We start from the raw sequence: 16,578 nt of genomic DNA, 5'->3' as shown, positions 1-16,578 counted from the left end.
TTGGATGTACTGTACTAATAGACAAAGGTGTAAACCAAACTGGGCTTTTTATCACACACCTGCTGATTAAAATAAAAGACGGCGATGAACAGCAGCAATCAACCGAAATGACTGGCAGCCCTCAATGTATTCGAGATTTGCAGCGATCATTTTTTTACAGGGTTAGTAGATTACTGTTCATATATTATACTCATAACCATTAAATGACTGCATGTTGCTTTGCGCAAACAACAGGACGGGATGTGTAAAAAAAAAAAATCACGTGACGTAGCTGCAACGGATCAATATAGGTACATTCATGAACAACAATTGAATGAGACGTGTCATGAAAGATATATTTTAAATCCAAACTACAAGCTTGTCCCCTCTTAAGTAATCTTCCTGGAGTCTAAAAAGTTGCTCCATTATGGCGATGGATGTATTGTATTGTATTGTATGTTCTTGGCCACAAGTCACTGATAACAAAATACTGGATCACAATGAGCAGAAGAATTGCTTGGGAAATCTCATGAAATCTGACACTGTTGGTGTTTATTCGGATTTCTATCATTATGCTTTACTGATATCCTCCGTCTCCAAATAAAAATTCCATCCATCCATTTTCTAATCAGCTCATCCTCACGAGGGTTGCGGCTGTGCTGGAGCCTATCCCAGCCGTCTTCGGGCAGTAGGCGGGGTACACCCTGAAGTGGTTGCCAGCCAATCGCAGGGCACACATAGAGGAACAACGATCCACGCTCTCACTCACACCTCAAGACAATTTAGAATGTTATTTTAACCTGACATGCATGTTTTTGGAATGTGGGAGTAAACCAGAGTACCCAGAGAAAACTCACACGGGCATGGGTAGAACATGCAAACTCCACACAGGGAGGCCAGAGCCAGAATCGAATCCAACACCTCTGCGCTGTGAAGTGGATGTGCCAACCAGTTAATCACCGTGCCGCCCCAAATAAAAATTTTGAAACAAAATGAAAACGTCATGAAATCAGTCAGGTTATCTGACATGTTGGTATTTATTCGGATTTATATCAAAATGCTTTGGTGATATTGCCTCTCACATATTAACATCCATCCGTCCATCCATTCATCCAGTCCATCCATTCATCCATTCTCTAATCCGCTTTTCCTCACAAGAGTTGCGGGTGCGCTGGAGCCTATCCCAGCTGTCTTCGGGCAGTAAGCAGGGGACACCCTGAACTGGTTGCCAGCCAATCACAGGGCACACATAGACGAACAACTATTTGTACTCATAATCACACTTAGGGACAATTTAGAGTGTTCCATTAGCCTGCCATGCATGTTTTTATAATGTGGGAGGAATCAGGAGTACCCGGACAAATGCACGTTTCTCCATTGTGGGACAAATAAAGGATTTCTTATCTTATCTTATCTTATCTTATCAAAACCCTCGCAGGCACAGGGAGAACATGCAAACTCCGCACAGCAAGGCCATAGCCAGAATTGAACTCTGCATCTCTGCATTGAGGCAAACGTGCTAACCAGTCAATCATCGTGGCGCCCACCTAACATTGCAAAAAAAAAAAAAAAAAAAAAAGGTTTTTACAAATTTGACACATTTCAGTGAATATTAATACACATGCAGCTCATACTAAAAGTGCAAATGTGCTCCAATATTTTTTTTAAAATGGCATGACGATTAATATTCAGGCACAGAGAAAGAGAGACAGAAACACACACACACCCACACACACACACACACACACACGCGCGCGCACACACACACACACACACACACGCGCGCGCACACACACACACACACACACACCCACACACACACACACACGCACACACACACACAGACACACGCACACACAGATCGAGCTCAGAGGAGGTTGCAGGCTCCAGAGGACTGTCTTCTTGCCAGGTTTCTTTGTGAATCAGCACTGCCGAGATAAACTGGTAATGGAGTTTGCGTCTGGCCCTGCTGGGAACTTGAGTTTGACAGCCGCCTGAAGAGTGACAGCTGAAACAGACCACACCACATCGGTTGAGACATTCCCTGCAATCCAATAGTTAAATTGAACAGTCACCTTTTTCACATTCCTAATTATCGAATATGTAAATGCAGGGTGTCCTAAAAGTCACTGCACACTTGTTTTTTAAATATTTATTTGGCTCCTTTTTTTATTCAGACAGACGTCAGGCCATCAGTATTTGACAATTTAGGCTTTGCAGTTTTTGAAAGCCAATCATCAACTGACAGCAGCGCTTCAAAAGGCTCACCAGGCAAGAAGTTTTCCCATCCATGACTGCAGCTCAGCGCCAGTTTAAAAAGATCCATGATTGTCATACTGCTGCCGGAGCACAATTTATGCTACCAAATGTCTCAAAACATTTGGTAGCATGTTCTTGACAAACCAAGCAGCAGAGGCCTTCTACGACCAACACTGATGAAAACACCCAACTCCTGGAGCAGGTGTTTTGTGCAAAGTCAGGGAAAGTTAATCTGGACGGCTGCACTGGAAGTCACCATCCACAAAAGCTTGATTCAACAGATGCTTGGAAGACTGATAAAGCTCAAGACAATCACATGTTTGATGTGCCCACAATAAACATTGTGTGGCGGATGAGTTAAGCAGTAAAATCCACTTGTTTTTATCCATCTCAGGGGGCGGCCATTTTGCCACTTACTGTCAATTGAAAATGACATCAGAGTTGCTCAGGGTTTAGGTAATAACCAATAACCAATCACAGCTCAGCTTGCAAATGTCATATGACCAAACTCAGAAAACAGGTGAGCCGTGATTGGTTGACTTTCCCTGACTTTGTGCGAATACCTTCTATAGGAGCAGTGTTTTTACCATTGGTGGCAATCGCAGGCCTTATGCTGCGTGGCTTGTTTCAAGAAGCTTGCCATGGAAGGCGTCGATTGTACACGCATTGAAGCAGTGTGATGGCCATTCGTAAATCTCAAAACTGGGGCTGAATTACAGTCGAGGACAGAAAAAAAAGATGTCTTGCCAGGTAGCAGTTTTACAACTCTGCTCCAATATTAACTGGCGTGCCAAGGACAAGGGAATCTGAAGCTTACAAAAACTACACATTCTGTCAAATGCCAATAGCCTCACACATCCGTCCAAACGATACGTAACACCAAATCGAAAGAAGGATTTGTACAGTAATTTTACTTGTAAGTGTTCACCTTTTTTTTGGTAGACCCTGATTGGCTCTTTGAGGCAATGTCTGCCGTCCCATTGGCAGGTTGCATGTCACCAAGTCTTTTTTCATCGGCACCGTTGTCATCCTCATTGCCCTCTGGTGTTGTGCTGAAAAGCTCCGGTGCTTCGTTGTGCGGCTTCCCAACAGGGGGAAATTCTTCCGACAGCTTGACAACATTCTGCAGAGATTCCCCCAATTCCTGCGCAGGCATTCCTCCTGCATCGTAATCCTGATTCGACTCATCTTCTTCATCTTCCTCACCTTCACTCTCACTCTGACCGGATTCTTTGGTGAAGTCCTGACAAAAAGTTTGTAAATTAAACAAAGGAGAGCAGTTGAGGAGCATCTGCGTTTTCAATTGTGCTCTCAGTCAGACATGGGTGAAGCTAAGACACACAAGAGTACGAAGATATTTAAGACTCAAAAGTCTTTCTCTACCTAACCTAATCAGAACACAATAATCGATAGAGTAGCAGCAGTTAACGCTACTGCAAGAATGGATGGGAATTGACTAGAGGAAGGGGTTGGGATCATCAACAGGAAGATCTGGTTGAAGGAAGAAAACAAGCCCCACCTGCTACTGAATGCGGCCATTCAAAAGGTTCATCCTGCAGCAACAGCATGTGAGTCCAGATTGAATTTTTACCCTACCATGTGGCATTTACACATCGGGAAAAAAAAAAACAAACCCAACAAACTTCCCAAATGAATGTCGGAAAGCATTTCATCAATGGCATGCAGTTGGGGTCTTCAAGGCCTTGTCTGCTGGCCTAAACAAGATCAGAAGCACTGACCTACCCTAGATACTTTGCATTTGCATTCAATCATTTCAGTGTATTAAATACATTTCACAGTGCGAGTCTTGGCTGCCCAGCTTCTTGTCATTTGTTCGCTAGGATTTTTTGGGCCAATCAGTTTGGCATCTGTGTTGCCATGTCAATATAATCTGCCCGTTGCCTTCAATGCCATTCGTGCTGGCTGAAGACACATACAAACTATAAGGCAATGGCTGTTTTTATTTATTTTTTTCCCAACCAGATTTCAGATTCACCACTCTCAGCTTGATGTCGGCATTTTTCTGTCCTGCGTTGCAATATGCGGACAATCATATTGAAACGGGACGTGTGCTGCCTAGATCAAGTGGGAATCATAACAACATGCAGGTGACAAGTTTTAATGCTTTTGTCATGTTATTAGATAAATATTGATTGTCAATTGCTATTTTGGAACGTACCGAAGAGGTTTGGAGTTGTTCAATGATTTTTCTTGCTTTAGTCATGATCCATCCTCAAATACACAGTGTCCATTTGTGCTTTTTATATACAGTATTATTTTGCAGTGTAATACAGTAGTGGTGGTATTTAAAGGTGGAAGAGGATCCCTACGTCCCTATTCAAGGCCCAGGTCCAAAATGCTCAAACGCCACTGCATTTCATATCACAATAAAAAAAAATTAAAACGACCATTTATTCCAAAATGCAGGTTGAAATCAAATAAAGAACAATTGCATTGGTTTAGGCATGAAGAGTTCCAATCAAAATAGAACAAGAATATTGCGTAAGGGTTATCTGAGGTTGAGGTACTGCGGTAGAACGTCATCCCAGAACTCTTCTGACTCGCCAGCTGCATTACCTTTGAATGCTGACCTCGGTCGTCTCTGAGCTTTAGCTAGTTTCTTTTTTACCTCTTCCTCCTCCTCCTCCTCTTCCTCTTCATCCTCACTTTCTTGCTCCTCCTCTTCAGTCTTGCCCTCGTCTGCAGTCTCCTCATCTTCACTCTCCTCCTCCTCCTCATCTTCACTCTCCTCCTCCTCCTCCTTCTCACCTTCACTCTCCTCCTCCTCCTCTCCGCTCTCCCCCTCCTCCTCCTCCTCCTCTTCACTCTCTTCCTCTTCATCATCCCCTTCCTCTTCACTCCTATTCTCCTCTTCTTCATTTTCCTCCTCCTCCTCTTCCCCCTCCTCTTCTTCAGTCTTCTCTTCCTCACCTTCTCCTGATTCATTTCCACTTTCTCCTTCCTCACTGCTTTCCCCCTCTTCCTCTTCTTCACACATGTCATTATCACTTTCCTTCAAAGAAGCAGACTCTTCTTCCTCCACTTCCTCTTCCTCCTCACTTCTATGCTCCTCCTTGTCTTCACCTTCTGATTCATGACCCGACTCTTCCTCCCCTTCTTCTGTCTCTTCTTCAACACTCAAATCTTTGCTCTCTTTCTCTTTGTCCTCTGTTTCTTTTCCAAGAGGTTGGGTTTTCTCCTCTTCTTCCTCTTCTTCTTCTTCCTCTTCTTCTTCCTCCCCCCCCTCAACACTTTCACCTTCTTCCTCCTCATCAGTTCCTGACTTGTCTTCTGGCTTAAGAGTGTCACTATCGTCTTGTTCAGTGACTTTCTCAGAGTTTTGACTTGCCGTGACCTCTTGCTCGCTTCCACTTGTCACCTTGCTCACCCGCTCTTCCTCTTCAACCTCTGTCTGTCCGTCCTGGTCAACGTCCTCCTTGTCCTGTTTGACTGAGTCCTGAAGGCTTTGTCTTCCTCTTTCGGATGAAGGACTGCTGCTGACACTCAAGGCAGAGCGATTGCTGTCAGATAGAGTCGCTCTGTCCGAGGTGACATGGTGGCTGCTCTCAGACGGCGAAGGCAAAGTGAAGGCCGCCACCTCCTGGAGCAACGAAGCAGCTCCAGCGACCAGGTGCAAAGACGACATATCTTCAGCATTTTTGGACTCCGCCTCTTTTCTGTTTCTCCCATTTTTTGATGTTTTAGGATCTTTGGAGCAGATTTGCTTGGGTTTAGCTTTCCCCTCAGGCCGCTCTTGTGAGCTCAATTCACACGCATCGCTTAAACTGATTTCTGAAAACTGCTTTGTGACTCGGGTTGGTTTTCCTTTGTATTGTTTTGAAATGGCTTTTTGTTCCCGTTCGGGTTTCTCTTGCTGAATCGTGGATGCCGATGGCTGAAGCTGCCGTCTGCCCGCTGCTTTGAGGTCTGCTGAACCCTGCATGGAAGCTGCGATACGGTTCTCCTTGTTCTGCTTGGTCATCTTCTGAGAGCGAGCACTTGAGCTCTTCATGAGCTTGGTGGGTGCCGCTGTGCGAGCAGCCACAACCTCACGCTTATGGGATAGCGACGTTGAAGAGAAGCCAGGCCGCTCCGAGAGTTTGCTCTCTTTTAATGGTTTCTCTTTCTGACTCGTTAAGGTTTTACCGTGTTTACCCTTCTTCTATACCAGGAACCAGAGAGAAAGAGGATAGAAAAGAGGCATGCATTAGCGAGTATGGAAAGGCAGGACAGAACAATCACACAATCTCAAGTCATAAAACCTGAGGATAAATGGCTACAAGGTGGGAAGGAGTCAGTTGTTCTCTTGGAGCTGACACTTGTGAGTGACAGCACTACGAATCGCTATAAAAGAGAAATCCTCAGCAGAATGTAGAATGGAAAAGATCTGTTGTATTGGAAGCTCACGTGTAAAGATCTAAGAGGGTCATCAAAACACGTGTGAGTCACCTTGTGAAGTGGAGAAAGCGTGAGTATCTTATCACCAGGGTCCATCTTCATCATATGGGTCTGTTAACCGGAAAACACGAGAGTAGCCGTAAGCACAAACACCACTTTGGCTGCTGGGGCTTTTGTTCTCTCACCATGTTGAGGAAATCTGTAGTTTCTCCCAAACCTTTCACACTGTCTGTGTCACTCAGGCTCTCCACAATGTCGTCACCCTGGCCCGCAGACGGTTCTAATCATGTACAACACAGTTTGAGGAACAAGCATTAGTCAATCAAATCTTCTGAAAAAACGGTGACATTCATCCGGAAGGATGTCACAGCAAGTATATGATGCTGCATATGGACCAGTATAGAGATGAAACTGTCTAATATCTAATACTGCCACATTCTTTTTCATATTACCGGGTGTTTGCCGGTCAGTGAACCAGAGAAGATGGAGTGAGGTAGATACCCTTGTTGCCATGTCGATGAGCGCTATGGAGCACCTTTCTGTGGGCCAGTTCTGATGAAGGCAGGTTGGGCACGGTGGTGTGGCTCAAGACGGGAGGTGGTGGCTGGAGGTAGCTTGACGTCACCGTGGGCGATGTTCCGGACATGGTGCCTAACTGCTCCGGTAAATGTTCCTTTGGTGGTGCGATTGACAAAGCACAACATACCTAGCTTCACTAAACTATGGTCCTGTGTCACTGTTTAAAACAAACTAAAAACTGGCTGAACCACCATTTCCTTGAACTAAATCAAAACAAAACTGAAGAAATTAATTTCAGCAATAAAGTAAAGTCCTGACCAGAACAAAGAGATCAGAACATATTACTCTAGTTCTAGAGACTTTAGACTGGCTCCCAGCCAGCTGTAGAATAGATTTTACAATTATGCTTCTGGCCTATAGATCACTGAATAGCTTAAGACCTGAACACATGAAAGAAATTCTTATAGAAATTCTTATGAATTTAAACCGAGTTCTGAGGTCAGCAGACTCAGGACAATGAGTGGAGCCCAGTGTTCAAAGCAAACATGGTGCAGCAGCATTCAACTGTTATGCTGCATGCAAGTGGAATAAGATGCCAACAGAGCTGAAGTTAGCTCCAAGTGGAAATGCTTTTAAATCCAGGTGAAAAACTATGCCCCCACCCCCATGATTAAGGTCTTTTAGAGTATTTGTGGTCATCTTTTCCAAAACCATGCTCTTGCTCTGTACATTCTGTTAGCAATTTTAGCAAAGTACTTTTTAATTCTCTATTTTGCTTTTAAATCTTTTAAATGAGTGTTTTTCTTAACTGTCGTCAAATTCAGTTGCCTTTAAATATTGTTTTGTAACTCTGTGAAGCACATTGAGCTACCTTGTGTATGAAACGCACAATACACTGGAAATAAAACTGCCTTGCTTTGCCTCGCCACGCCTTAGCAGAAGTACATGTGCATGTGTTCAACCCACCCTTTCCCTGCGGCGAACACGGGCCGGGTTGGAGGTGTCGCCCAGGTCCCCCAGTAGCTCCACATACGGCTTCTCCAGGTAATCCTCAGTCACGTCATTGTCTTCCAGCAAGACCGCGCCGCAGCTCGCGTCTCTGGGTCGCGCCAGCACGACCATGTGGCAACCGCCGCAAACTGCCTGCAAGCGGTCCCATCATTCAAGCTTTGTGATGGTCACCCATGTGTGAGTCCGTGTGAAGGAAACAACATACTTCCTGGACCTGGCACTTGATGAAGCGCGGACACAGAGTTGGCTTGAACTGGTTGGTGAAGTTTTCTTCTCCCAGACCCAGTTTGCCATGTCTGCCGTCACCAAAGGTGTAAAGCAGACCCCTCTCTGAAAACAGAAATAACCTTCATTTTCATAGCACCTTAAAAAATGAAATGGGGTGGTAGGATAAATAAAAAGGAAACAAAGATAAATTCATTAAAAAAATAATAAGATTGTGTTTGTGTGACTTTTAAAAAGTAATTATAAAGATGTCACCAATTGTACGAAACTAAATAAGGATATTTTGTATGTAGCCCTGCTAGTCTAAACACGGAACAGTATTCTGATTAATATTGTGGAATAAGAATCAAGCATATTAATCAATCCACTTTCATCTATCTGAGAGGGCCACCATTCTGTCCAATTCCGCATTCTGCTGTCGACTGAAATTGACGGACGGGCTCAAATTGAAGATTTTACTTGACCAAATGCCAAAAACAGGTGAGGCCTGAACCTTGCAATTCGAGGTCGAGAGCAATTTGACAGCAATTAAAATTTTTGCATTTAGTTTCAAATACAGGTGCAACACTTCATTAATTGACAAGTCATCAATTATCAAATTAATTTTTTTTCAAGGAATCATTTATTTTCCCCTTTTAATTTGAAATTGCCAAATTTCAGTAAATATTCTGCATTTTGTGCAGTCCTCCTTGAAAGCAGACTGATTATCTTTGTGTTGAATCAAAAAATTTTAAAAAATCTATTTTTATTATGGAAAACAATGATGAACATTTTTGCCTTTTTTCTGATGTGTTATGAATCAAACCAGTAAGTGAAGCATAATTACCGGTAATGTATGTTTGTGCATTTTCTGCACTGTCAATTTGAAATAATGTCGTGGAAATGGAAACATGGATTTTTTTTTAATCCTATTCACTGATTAATCGACAGATTAATCGATTATTAAAAGAGTATTAGTTGCAGCCCTACTTTCAAATAATTCAAAGTAATTTAAAATGTTTGCTTTTGGTTCCCATTTCACCGACGATACGGGACAGAACAAGAGCGCAGCTGTCAAGACACCTGTGATGACCGCTGAGTGGTTCTCGCCGCATGCCACCTGGCACACTCGACCTTTCTTGAAGTGCTCTATCTGGCGCGGCAGCCGTGATTCAAATATGAATGTGCCATGGCCCAGCTGACCAAACTGACCCAGGCCGAAGGCATAAACTCCATTCTCTAGAAGACAGAGAACACAATTGTGGCTGCCAATAAGTCTACTCAACACAATTCTTTTGTTTTTGTTTTTTGTTCTTACCTGTAATGGCCACAGTGTGTCCGCCACCACAGGCCACCTGAGTGACCGGCTCAGGCATGCTCTTCACAATTTGAGGGAATCGATGATGAGCCAGCTGGTCTGTTCCCAGACCCAGTTTACCACTGTCCCGCTCTCCGAATGTGTACAGAGCTCCGTCCGCTAACAGTCACAAATATATGTTTCTCAAGAACAGATAAAAAAACATGGAGCCCGATTTACTAAAATCCAAAATAGTGGGCAGTAAACTACGTGCTTAGCTGTCATGACTCCTGACTGTGACTGACAAAGAAGTGAGCCGTTAGATCATTCATAAGCTACAAAATTGCATTGCTAAATAGACCATATGTAATATTTTTTTGTTTGTTTCTGGCATTTCCAAAATGTTCAGAAAAGCAGAAAGCATCCATTTCTCCAATCGGCTTCCACATATATATTATTGTTATTTCATATATATTCCAGATACGGTTTCCAAATATTTTAGCACACCTGTCACATACGCAGAGTGGTAGTATCCACAGGACACCCATGCGATGGGCTGTCCCGCGCTGACCTCCTGAGGCGAACATGCATGGCTCTCCTTCCCCAAGCCGACTTGACCCTCTGAGTTGTCCCCCCACATGAACAGCTTACCGCTCTCTTTAGATGAGGAGATGGGGAAAAAGAAAAGCAATCACCATTCGACATGATCTGCTTTCAATTTACGGTGGTGAGCCAAGGGAAGGTGATGTTGGAAGTGGCCCAGTATCATCATGGGACTATTTCTATTGTTGTTGTGCCCATAGTTCTCCTATCACCTCAGAGAGCCAGGGTTTCTTCCGAAGAGGGCGTTTTCCTTGTCCTCGCCGCCAAGACTGCAACGTCTCTGTGCTTTATTCCACCAAGCGGTCAGGAGACTCAACTCCCTCCATGTTCTGCCCGCACTCCGTCCCCCCCACCCCAGCATCTGACATCCGATTATTGCACCTAAACAATTTACTACCTAAGGTGTAACCCGCAATAATCACAAGTGCCCTTGGTTGTCTGTTGTTGCTATTTAATGTTTATTTGTTCATATTTATGTCATATTTATGTATTTTTATGCAGTTCAGGTTGCTGCCATGATTTTTAGCTGTGTGTGTTTCAGTGCACTACATGTTTGCACTGTGGGTGAGAGAGGAAAGTAATTTCATCTGTGCTGTATGTTGCACATAGAGCATATTTGACAATAAAACTGACTTGACTTGAAATGCTTGCTCATTTTGGGTTCAGTTGGTTTTCTTTCACGTAGGAGTGTGCTTCTTGATCTGTTCATTGTGCACAATGATCATCTCTGTCGCAAAATGGCGCTAGAGAAATATAATTGACTTGACTCCCATGAGTCACTGCAGCTACAACTGCCATCGACAGCTGACATGTGAGTCCTCAAGTGTCTCACCAGTGAGGGCAGCTGATGTGTTTGAGCCAGCAGCAAGCATTTTGATTGGCCCGCAGGAATCAAAGAACTTCAGTCTCTGGAAGGACGTTCGCTCATCGCAGTCGCCGAGACCCAGTTGACCCTCACTGTTGCCGCCTGTGGCGTACACATGCCCCTGAGCTAGAGAGGAAAGGAAGATGTGAGAAGAGTGGCAAAAAGTCTCCATGCGATTATGTGATTCTGACCTGTACAGATGAGCGTATGGTTTCTTCCACAGGCCACGAGTTGGATTTTTTCTGACTTGAGAGCTGAACACAAACAATACACACGAAGCACAATTCAGTCCACATTGGATCGGTATGCTGGTCACAATTGGTTGACAAGAGGCAGACCTCTGACACAAGTGGGCTTCTTGACTGTCATCTTGGATCCCAGACCGAGCTGTCCCCAATTGTTGCTGCCAAACATGAATAGTTTCCCATTTTCTGTGAAGATAAACACAAGGGCTGCTGTAAAAATGTTTCACTAGTAAACAAAACTCATGATATAGTTTAACAGATGCCGAAGCTACAATTGTTACAAAGGAGAGATGAGCAGTTACCTACTTGTTAACAAGGCCGTATGCTCATCACCACAGGCTATTTTTCGAGGAACATCATTTTTAAGCCAAAATTTACTGGGAACGTTGTCTGCAAATTTACTCTTCCCGAATGTGAAAACTGCTCCGGATTCTGCAAGTCGATGACAGAGGAAAATGTTTTGTTTTGGTTCGTTTCCTTTGTTGTTTGCACGAATTCATCACCACCAAATGTTGAACAGAAAAGCCAATGTATATAAGTTAGTTAAAAAAAAGATTTAAATCATCATAATTTTAGTTAGGAAACTGTGCGTCGTATTGTATCAAATGAACCTTAAATGTGCGAGTCATTGACAGAGAAGCGGTCATTTAAATACATGACGTTTCGACTTTAACGTTGTTTTCAAACGAGAACTTTTTCATCCTGTACTGTATACCATTTGGCCGCTGTAATGAACGACGGCAGCTGAGAGGACTTTAAATCAAACACACGTTAAAAAGGTAAAATAAGCTTTCTACTTACCAGGAATGTGATCCATCTCCTCCCCCGCCATCTCTGCGGGACTTTAATCCGCTTTGCTCCGCGCCTTGGGCGTGTTTGCGTCCCTCTAGTTTGAGCGACGATAACCCGGAAGTAAACACAACATTGCCTTGACTACATATACGTAACCCTTAAAAGGCCAGTACACGATTTAACTTCGCTGTCGCTCCTGCAAACTTCAAATGAGTTAGAGACACGTTTTCAAAACGTAAGGGGGTTCATTTGATTTCATAACTAATAATTTTCCGAAGGGGTCATCATGTGAGAAAATGTAACACTTGTCCAGAGCCGCACCAACATGCTGATGTTAATTTGTATTGTCATTGTTATACTGTAATTCATATGGAGCAATGAACTGTATCGTTTGACGGTGTAGTGCAGTAGCTGCAAAGCTTGCTGATCAGAAGATCTTTTAATCAGGTGTGTTGGAGGAGGTTAAACATTTAAAACTGTCAGGACAGGGGCTTTGCAGCACTGGACTTGGGCACACCTGATGTAGTGGTTCATTCTCCAGGTTTCAAGTTATGCCGTGTATTGCTGATGTATCTAATTATAAGACCACAAGACAGATTTTTTTCCATGACGCTATTAAAGTTAGAACTCAAGAGTGGAGTGTCAAACGGAACACAAATCAAACTCAAGCACCAGGGGCCAGATCTGGACGTCACATCATTTTATGTGGCTCGCAAAAGCAATTTATGTGTGCCAATTTTATGTTTCTTGCTAAAATAACAAAATTGCAAATTGTCTTCACTTTGCTTGCAATGCCTCAACATTGCTTGCAATGTCTCAACATTTGAGACATTGCAAGCATTTTGTGTTACCAATCCTGCTTTTAAAATAAATGTAATATCTGAACAGGTTTTACTGGCCTCTGTGGGAAGCCATAACTATGATGTGTTCCACGACAAAAATGAGTTTGAGAACACTGTGTAGTTTGAGAGAATTTATTGGCAATTATAAAATTGTGTTGTTGAATAAAGACAGTCACAACAATGAACCAATTCATTCGACAAAGTTCTTGTGAGGTCTGAATTGCCGGTCACCCAGCAACAGACTTGTTGGTTCACCTGAGATGTGCTTTGAGCTTCTCGTTATGCAATCGTACAAGCGGAGGAGAGCAGGGCAAACATGATACAGTATTGCATTTTACATCAGTTGAACAGTTACTATTTCATACAGTGAAAAATATTTAAATACAAAGAATCACTTCACATGCGACAGAGCAAAAGCCTGAGAATGTTAAATAGTGAATTGTAAATAGTAAATAGTGTTGCATTTACAGTTAGTACTCTTCCCCCTCTTCCTCCTCTTCATCCCCGATGGTGTCTGTGCCCACCTCCTCGTAGTCCTTCTCCAGGGCAGCCATGTCCTCTCTGGCTTCGGAGAACTCTCCCTCCTCCATCCCCTCGCCAACGTACCAGTGCACAAAGGCCCTCTTGGCGTACATCAGGTCAAACTTGTGGTCCAGTCGGGCCCATGCCTCGGCGATAGCAGTGGTGTTGCTCAACATGCACACGGCTCTCTGGACCTTGGCCAGGTCTCCCCCAGGGACTACAGTTGGAGGCTGGTAGTTGATACCCACCTTGAAGCCGGTGGGACACCAGTCCACAAACTGGATGGTGCGCTTAGTTTTGATGGTGGCGATGGCGGAGTTGACATCTTTGGGCACCACGTCACCGCGATAAAGCAGACAGCATGCCATGTACTTGCCATGGCGAGGGTCACATTTCACCATCTGATTGGCTGGCTCGAAACAGGCGTTGGTGATCTCTGCGACGGAGAGCTGCTCATGGTATGCCTTCTCTGCCGAGATGACGGGAGCATAGGTCGCCAAGGGGAAGTGGATGCGTGGGTAAGGCACCAGGTTGGTCTGAAACTCTGTCAAGTCCACATTCAGAGCGCCGTCAAAGCGCAGCGAGGCGGTGATGGAGGAGACAATCTGACCGATCAGCCTGTTGAGATTGGTGTAGGTGGGACGCTCAATGTCCAGGTTCCTACGGCAAATATCGTAGATGGCTTCGTTGTCCACCATGAAAGCACAGTCGGAGTGCTCCAGGGTGGTGTGTGTGGTCAGAATGGAGTTGTATGGCTCCACAACAGCCGTTGACACCTGAGGTGCCGGATAGATGGCAAACTCCAGTTTGGACTTCTTGCCATAATCCACCGAGAGACGTTCCATGAGCAGAGAAGTGAAGCCAGAGCCAGTTCCTCCTCCAAATGAGTGGAAGATAAGAAAACCTTGGAGTCCAGTGCATTGGTCAGCCTGCCAGAGTGAAGACAGTCATATGTCGAAAAACGTACCTCTGATTAGATTATCCAGTAAAGCTCACCAGTTTTCGAACCCTGTCCAGAACGAGGTCAATGATCTCCTTGCCAATAGTGTAGTGACCTCGGGCGTAGTTGTTGGCTGCATCTTCCTTTCCAGTGATCAGCTGCTCAGGATGGAAGAGCTGACGGTAGGTTCCTGTGCGTACTTCATCTACAGCAGTAGGCAAAGATTGACAGATGCACATTTTGCATACTGTAAATGACTGGAGGGTTTGTTCTCTCACGAAACTACTTGCACCAGTCTTGTCCCGTCTCACCGATGACTGTGGGCTCCAAGTCCACAAAGACTGCTCTGGGAACGTGTTTGCCAGCTCCGGTCTCACTGAAGAAGGTGTTGAAGGAGTCATCTCCTCCTCCGATGGTCTTGTCGCTGGGCATCTGCCCGTCCGGCTGGATGCCATGCTCCAGACAATACAGCTCCCAGCATGCATTGCCAATCTGAGCCCCAGCCTGGCCAACGTGGACGGAGATACATTCACGCTGCAGAGAGATGTTGTTCAGAGGTCAAGAACAAGAACTAAACCCTACACTGTCGTAAATCTTTTCCAAGTAACAACTTAAGTTTGATTTACGCGTGAATCGATCGGAATGTTTGTGTTCACTTCTCACCATGACTGCTGAAGTGGTCTCTTGTTCACCTGAGACGAGAGCTTGGGGATGTTGTTGCATCCAAAAGCGGGACGCTGTTTTATAAGTGCACCGTTGCCTGGCAACAACCTGGCATGTTGTGGCAACCGAAGGAGCTACGGAAGCAAACACTATTGGAGGAGGTGCACCGAAAGGCTCACACAAGTCTGACCTCTGACAATGGTTGTTGTTAGTAACCAGCAACGAGTGGCTGTGCTGTGAAATGCGACGCGCAACTTCTGCATCTCCTTGTGTTTCACATCTTACATACACCTGCCTATTTAATTCTTCACACTCTGTGTTTAAGTGTGTATAAGTACAGATACTTGTGTAAGAAAAGATTGAAAGACACGAGACATAACGAGAGCAGTGATTCAACTGAAGCTTAAGTAATAAAGTACAGACTTGTAAGAATAACTATTTACTCTGAATTATATACAATGCCCATTTTCATAACATTGCACAAAAACAAAAAACTTCTGTGCACACAAACTAGTTTCCCTCTTTGATTTGCTTACAAAGTGATCATACCGAGAAGAAGAAATACAAACGTTTCAGGTTACATGTTGCTGTTTAGAGCTAGCTAGCATCGGCTCAACAATGTGTCAATGAGCTTTGCTCATGTTGTGAACTGATTGCTGTTATTGTAAAGACACATGGCGGTTAGGTGTTTCGTCTTCTACACTATATTTTGGGCAAATTGTGGACAAAGACCAGCCAACAGCGTTTTTGTGCTTCTAGAGATTGCAATGTCCCGTAGGACTTGTACGACCATATTCAGTTCATTTCAAGCTCGGGATGAGGTTGAACAGTCGAAATAAAGGCCATCCAACGTTTTCCTTTGTATGTTTTTCCCACGCTGACTACCAGCGTTTTTTTTCCTCCTGAAACAACAAAATTTCAATCAATCAAGAACGCGGCTGTAGTTGACTTTACCTCTCTCGATTAACATAGAAGAAAAGTAGGGTTGAACTTCACAGGGTTCCGATGGACCTGACGAGACTGTCGGTTCCACATGGCCGGAAGTCACTGTTCTCGGGACCTTAAAGACTCAAAGAGATAACGTGCACCTAAAGCTGAAGATGTTTGGTTTTGTGACCATTTCATGTTTGACTTGATTTGTGCCTTCCAAGGTAGCCTGGTAACAGCCGCCATTCAGCTTCCCTGGTTACTTTTTGTTGACTTGCACGGCACATCTCCTTTTGGAGGACAATTAGATGCACTAATCTGTCAACATGGCCGTCTAATTTCACCAACACTGAAATCCTCTCCATTTAGTGCACATTGTCCATCCTTCACAAGGTGGTGGGAAGCATTCACTGTGGATTTCCCATTCCTCCGGGGGCGGTGTAAACTCGGTTTGTACTTAAATCCAAACACTAACCCACTCTACCCTAACACAATTGGAAGTAAATGAAAGT

The 16,578-nt window shown here is 44.2% G+C and overlaps 2 protein-coding genes across 2 annotated transcripts; both read right to left on the bottom strand.

The window, feature by feature from the left end:
* Positions 1 to 4,214: 4,214 nt before the first annotated feature.
* Positions 4,215 to 12,681, bottom strand: rpgrb (retinitis pigmentosa GTPase regulator b). The gene is made up of 15 exons (XM_019890653.1): positions 12,182 to 12,681; positions 11,687 to 11,812; positions 11,474 to 11,566; positions 11,327 to 11,389; positions 11,103 to 11,261; positions 10,175 to 10,324; positions 9,689 to 9,847; positions 9,454 to 9,609; positions 8,372 to 8,496; positions 8,122 to 8,298; positions 7,138 to 7,309; positions 6,822 to 6,916; positions 6,688 to 6,747; positions 5,009 to 6,400; positions 4,215 to 4,978 (listed from the first exon to the last, which is right to left on the bottom strand). The coding sequence occupies exons 1-15, from the start codon at positions 12,210 to 12,212 to the stop codon at positions 4,748 to 4,750; spliced, it is 3,189 nt and encodes a 1,062-aa protein (XP_019746212.1). The 5' UTR covers positions 12,213 to 12,681; the 3' UTR covers positions 4,215 to 4,747.
* A 451-nt stretch (positions 12,682 to 13,132) lies between these two features.
* LOC109528663 (tubulin alpha-1A chain) lies at positions 13,133 to 16,092 on the bottom strand. The gene is made up of 4 exons (XM_019891547.1): positions 15,140 to 16,092; positions 14,788 to 15,010; positions 14,533 to 14,681; positions 13,133 to 14,465 (listed from the first exon to the last, which is right to left on the bottom strand). The coding sequence occupies exons 1-4, from the start codon at positions 15,197 to 15,199 to the stop codon at positions 13,485 to 13,487; spliced, it is 1,413 nt and encodes a 470-aa protein (XP_019747106.1). The 5' UTR covers positions 15,200 to 16,092; the 3' UTR covers positions 13,133 to 13,484.
* Positions 16,093 to 16,578: the final 486 nt, after the last annotated feature.

Source organism: Hippocampus comes, unplaced genomic scaffold (assembly GCF_001891065.2).
Source record: "Hippocampus comes isolate QL1 unplaced genomic scaffold, H_comes_QL1_v1.1 scaffold174, whole genome shotgun sequence".
In the NCBI taxonomy this organism is placed as follows: domain Eukaryota; kingdom Metazoa; phylum Chordata; class Actinopteri; order Syngnathiformes; family Syngnathidae; genus Hippocampus; species Hippocampus comes.
Note: the sequence above shows the minus strand (reverse complement) of the source record. Positions and strands in the feature narration are given on the sequence as shown.